This window comes from Lactuca serriola, chromosome 5 (assembly GCF_051521515.1).
Source record: "Lactuca serriola cultivar US96UC23 chromosome 5, Lser_US96UC23_V15, whole genome shotgun sequence".
In the NCBI taxonomy this organism is placed as follows: Eukaryota; Viridiplantae; Streptophyta; class Magnoliopsida; order Asterales; family Asteraceae; genus Lactuca; species Lactuca serriola.
In genome coordinates, this window is record NC_136412.1 from 355778533 (window position 1) to 355784761 (window position 6229).

The 6229-nt window shown below is 31.5% G+C and overlaps 1 protein-coding gene across 1 annotated transcript; it reads right to left on the reverse strand.

The window, feature by feature from the left end:
- Positions 1 to 2888: 2888 nt before the first annotated feature.
- Positions 2889 to 5887, reverse strand: OTP86 (Tetratricopeptide repeat (TPR)-like superfamily protein). The gene has a single exon (XM_079003963.1). It carries the CDS (start codon positions 5737 to 5739, stop codon positions 2935 to 2937), a length of 2805 nt encoding a protein of 934 aa, XP_078860089.1. The 5' UTR covers positions 5740 to 5887; the 3' UTR covers positions 2889 to 2934.
- Between the last annotated feature and the right edge of the window lie 342 nt (positions 5888 to 6229).

Sequence of the window (6229 nt, forward strand, 5' to 3'; positions counted from 1 at the left end):
TTACATCACCACAAAAAATACACATCAACTTTTAGTTTTTGTTTTCTTCTTATTATCTACAAAACTCAGAAGTTTTTAGTTTTTTATATAATTTTACTCAATTCAAATGGTTTAGAAAAACAAAACAACTAAAGCCAGTATATGCAAAACAAGATTCTAACATAAATTGACTTTTATATTCAAAATCACTACAATAAAATATAGAAGAACAAGTATAAAAACAATTCCAAACCAATTACTGAATTAGACTTTTATAATCAAAGTATCTATTCAAAAGTCAAAGAGAAGAATTGATATTTCCCACTCGTTTACCTCGATTTCTACTGATGACGGTCAAGGAAGGCTCGCCGGGAATCAATATTTTCCTCCTCCTCCTTCGAATCGGTGAAGCACTGGAGGTGCTTCCCGATTTCTGATTCCAATCGTGCTTCTCCTCCTTAATCCGACAAAGATGAGCACCGGAGGATCTTCCCCTTGATCTTCTTTGCTGCCGACGACGGGAGAGGAACGAAGAACCGTTGACTGCCTTCCTTCGCATCTTCCGCCATTGAAGAATTTTTCAATTGCAATTCTATCATCGATCTCCGCCATTGAAGAATACGAGCAGCATAAGAGGGATGAGGTGGATTTCAACGTTTGGGGAAGCGGTTTTGTGGTTGTGAGCTTATTGTAGGAGACGTTTCCATGGCGGCAGAGTGGGCAGAGGATTGAACCTGGTGGTCCGATTAGTGAACTTGGAGTGAAAATGGTTTGAGGATTTTGGAGGTTTTATTAGACAGGATTTAATAGAGAGGCTAGGTTGCATATACTTATTTTATTTCCTAAATTGCAAGATTCAATTAAATGATTTCCTTAATTAAAAGTATAAAAGGTCCAAAATACCCTTAAATGATTTATTTAATTGTTTATTATTACTTGCTAAAAACATTTGAGCCTAGCTAGGTCAAATATATACACCCCCGGTCCCAAATTTATTGTCCGCGTTTGATTTTTTTAAGTCCCGACACTGAACAATTTTGACCTTAAATAATTTATTTTTTGTTATATAATTTTTTATGCAAGATATATTAATAGATTGTTTTTTAAATATTTTTTCATTGTTATAAGTTTCATCAAAAGTTATATAACACACATGAAGTTATTTATGGTCAAAGTTGACATGGGAAGACTTCAAAAGTTAAACGTGGACAATAATTTTTGGAATAGAGGGAGTATATATATATATATATATATATATATATATATATATATATATATATATATATATATATATATATATATATATATCAAGGTGCATATGCATATACGTATATTCCAAAATCTATTTTGTAAAGTCAACTCTATAAGATACTCAAACACAAATTTTAATGGTCCCAAAATCCAGACATACTAAATTGGGTATTTATTGCACCATCAATTTTTTTAACTAAAAAAGAGAACTACGTAAAGAAAACGAAAAATTAAAATAACAACCCAACCCCAACGTTATCAAACGATCGTATCAAAATGAAGAATGAACTTAAAATTTCATTTGAATTTTGAAAATCTAGTAAAAAAAACAATACTCTCTATTTTAACCGTATTTGCATTAAAATGAAAAAAAATACAACAATATTACACTAAAAATACTATACAACCAATAAAATAGTACTCTCTGATTTCCATCATCTAATTTAAAAAGATAAAATGCAAAAATAATTTGTTCTTAGATAGTGAAAACCAAATAAGATTAAAATATAATAATATAACAAGATTAAACAAAATAAAAGAATTACAGAAAATAAAATAAGGGGTTTTTTTTTTCACACCCTAATTCCCATTTTTACTTTTTTTTTTGACTTTTAGTTTTTTTTGTTTTTTTATCTCTTTTTTTTTTATATTTTATTTGTTTGTTTTTTAATAAATACATATTATTATTATTATTAATTTTAATATTAAAAATATTTTTTCAGACTATTTTTGTGTTATTTTTTCATTCAAACTAACTATCACTGTATTACTTTTTCCGTTCGGACTATCCATGTTATTTCTTTTCGTTCTGACTATCGTTGTGTTATTTTTTCGTTCCGATTATCTATATGTTATTTTTTCGTTCGGACTATTCATATTTTAATTTTTTTTTTCATTCAGACTATCCATGTGTTATTTTTTTCGTTCGTACTGTCTAATGTTATTATTTTGTTGCTTTTTTCGTAGCCATTAAATAAAACCCACACACAAACATACATATAATTGTTCGTAATTTTTTTTAACTTAAAGATAATTTAAAAGAAAAAAATAACACAATGATATTCCGAACGAAAAAAAATAAAGTTAAAGTTTTTTTTTTTTTAAAAAAAGAAATAAAGTTAAAGTTAAAGAGACATCAAGTCAAATCAATTATTTTTAAATAATAATAATAATAATAATTATTAATAAAAGACAATAAAAAAACAAAACAAAAAGACAAAATATATCAAATCAAAATGGGTTTAAAGACAACAAAATGACAAAAAAAAAAAAAAGATGAATGGAGAAATTTCATGGATTTGAGGTATATCCAACAATGCATAAAATAAATATAAAAATATTTACTTTTAGAAAAACCCTTTGATTTTTATCATTATTTTGATTAAGTCCTTGTTTTTTGTTTGCAACAAAAAAAAAAAAAAAAAAAAAAAAAAAAAAAAAGACAATGCAACCAATTGACCTGTTATTTCAGTCAAAATCCCAATTTTGCAAATTTTCCAACAAGTTATGTCCTTTTTTGTTAGAAAAAACTCAGCCATGGCTTTTTCATAAATAAGCCAAAGTTTATGAAGTTTTCTTAAGATTTCTCTTTTCAAATATCATATCATGTTTAGGACAACGTTAGGCAACTCAAAATTTGTGGGATGGATACAGAAAAATATAACAATATTTACCACCAAATTGCATGACATGGCGATTTTTTTATTACCAAAAGTCTCCACAAGAGCATATTCCAGACCCAAAATGATGGAATCTATTGGCATCTCTAACAATAATTTCTCGTTCAAAATACTTTGAAACTAGCTTACTGAAAACATGACAATCATCACAAACACGAAGGTTCTTTGTGACACGAATTGGCATCCCTTTGCTTGTTTTAAGCAATCCATAAGCAATCGCCAATCTTTCACTATGCCCATTAAAAACTTCCCCTAAATACCCCTCTTCCCTCTTTAATGTATCATTAATTTGAGCTAATTTGTCATAAATTTCATCCGATTCTGGATGAGATTTGTCCCTCACTGTAAAAACATGAATCTTGTTCCAAATCTCAATCCAACTACAACCAGGATCTTTCTTAAAACCCTTTTGTCTCATTTTCATTCTTATGTCACCAACATCATCCCATTGGCCACAAAAAGCATAGAAATTTGATACAAGAACATGATTCTTTACACTATCTGAATCCAACTCAAGAAGTTTTTTCGATGCAAAGTTTCCTAATTCTATGTTATTATGTACCTTGCATGCACCAATGAGAGAACGCCAAATGGCAACATTAGGTTTCATTTCCATGTTTTCAATGAACTTAACTGCTTCTTTTAAGTTGTTTGCACGACCAAAAAGATCAACCATACAAGTATAATGTTCTTGCCATGGATTTAAAGCATATTCATCTACCATTGATTTGAAAAAAGCTTTTCCTTCATCAACCAATGATGAATGGCTACATGCATAAAGAATTGCCAAGAAGCTTACATGATCAGGGTAAACTTTTTCAGCCACCATTTGGTGAAATAATCGAACCGATTCCATTCCCATTCCATGCATTCCATATGCATTGATCATGCTTGTCCACATGACTAAATCTTTGGTTGGAATGGAATCAAACACTTTAAATGAATCCTCTAAAGCTCCACAAGCTGAATACATATCCACAAGAGAACTCGAAATTGGTCCCTGAAGAATGAAACCTTTTCTTATTAAATACCCATGAATCTCTTTCCCTTTTTTTAGTGTGGATAAATCGGAAACAGCAGAGAGTAAGCTAAGTAGTGCAATGGAATCAGGTTCGATTCCGGTTTCTTTCATGGAAACAAAAACATCAACAGCTTCATCTGCAAGTCCATTTTGTGCAAGATTGTTCACCATGATTGTCCAAGAAACAAGATTCTTTACCTTAATGAGTTCAAAAACACGAGAAGCATAATCTATGCATCCACATTTCCCATATAGATTAACGAGTGTATTCTCAAGGGCAATATCATATAACCCTTTTCGTATCATATGACCATGGATTTCTTTCACAACAGAATCACACATCAACTCAATACAACCTTGCAGAATGCTTGCAATCAACATGGAATCACTTTCAATTCCTTTCATTTGAGATTCACGAAATAAAGTTAATGCCTTTGAATGATATCCATTCTGGGCATAGCCTGAAATGATGGTTTTCCAAGAAATGTTATCTTTGAAACGGATTCTCTGGAAAAGGGATTCTGCATAGTTCATTTTGCAACACTTTGCATACATATCAATAAGTGTGTTACAAACATGCAAATCAGAATCCATCCTGTTTTTCATGGCATATGCATGAACTTCAAGAGCATTCAACAGGCTCCCCAAATGACCAACAGTTGATATCATGCTTATAATTGAATATGGATCAGGATTTTGACCTATAACCTGCATTCTGTGAAATGTAGCCATAGCTTCATCATAAAGACCATTTTGAACATATCCTGATAACAAAGAGTTCCAAGTAATACTATCCTTTTTATCCATAGCATTGAAAACCCTTTCAGCTTCTTTCATTTTACCACTTTTTGTGTATAGAACAACCAGTGCATTGGCCACAAACATATCTAGATAAAGGTCAGATTTGAAAAGGAAAGCATGAAGTTCCTTGCCAAACACCAGATATGAAGAATCTTCACAAGCTTGAAGAACAGCAACAAAAGTATATGTGTTTGGCACAACCCCTGTTATCTGCATTTCTCTGAACAATCTCAAAGCCTCCACAGTCTTCCCAGAAGCAGAATAAGATGAAATTATCGAATTCCATGAAACCACATCTGCTTTCCCACTCATTTTCTCAAACAACAGCATTGCTGAATTTGAATCATTGCATTTTGCATACATTCCCAACAATGAATTGCTTACATACAGGTTACAAAGAAACTCCAATTTTGTAGCCATTCCATGAACTTGAACCCCATAACAACGATCTTCAAGCTCCCCACAAGCCTTAAGAATCGAAGTAAAAGTACTAGCATCAGCATGAACTCCTAACGCATTCATATTCAAAAACAACTCAATGGCCTCAATATGTTCTCCATTTGTCATATGAGATCCAATCATAGCATTCCAAGTGAAAATACTTCTTTCAGTCATTTTGTCAAACACTTTATGAGCATCCAATGAAGACCCACATTTCCCATAAGCAACCACAAGCTTAGTACTTAAAAACGTTGTGTCTACTACATAATAAGATTTCAACACATGGGCATGGACTTGTTTGATTTGCGACAAAGATTCTTGTGTGGAACACCGCTCAAGGATCAAAGAATAAGCAGTATCGAAACAATTGTTGCAACCTGTGTCGTGGTCAATGAGATTGTTTGCAAGAGAAATGAAAGCTTCCTTCAGGGTTCTTGGAGGATACCTGTTGATGGAATTGCGGGAGAATTTGGAAACAGACAGGATATTATTATCACTAATTTTCCCTAAAATGGGAGCTTTCACAGTCGTTAATGGAGTAGCCATAAGCCCAAAATTGACTGGCATCGTATGTATCCGACAAAAAGAAGATTTGGTTGGTGTTTATGAAGGCGTTACATATGATCAATTGTCGTCCAGTCGGTTAGGATATCTGACAGCGGGTATGATTCCCGGCAATGTTCGTTTATTGGAGGACTTGTATTTACAAAAAAAAAAAAAAGCCAAAATAATTGGTCTTATGGTTTCCAATGTAACGTACTTTGAAGACAACTATGGAAGAAACCTTGCATGAATAGTCCTTCCGACATCAGAAAAAAACCAATTTACTTTTGAACCAAACCTACAATATATAACAAACCTCAAGGACCATTTGTATAATTTTAAATAAACCAAAATACTGAATTCAGTTGCATATTCATAAACATACACAAAAAAAATCTATTCTTTTAAATAGAATTAATTAGCTGTTGTTGATTTGTTTTATTAATTGTATTTTAAGTGTAACTAGGTTATTACTTATGGACACCATGAATGAAAAAGATAAAATTAATTTTAA

Coding starts and splice junctions, on each gene's coding strand:
- OTP86 (XM_079003963.1), bottom strand. CDS start 5,739: ATGCCAGTCAATTTTGGGCTTATGGCTACTCCATTAACGACTGTGAAA.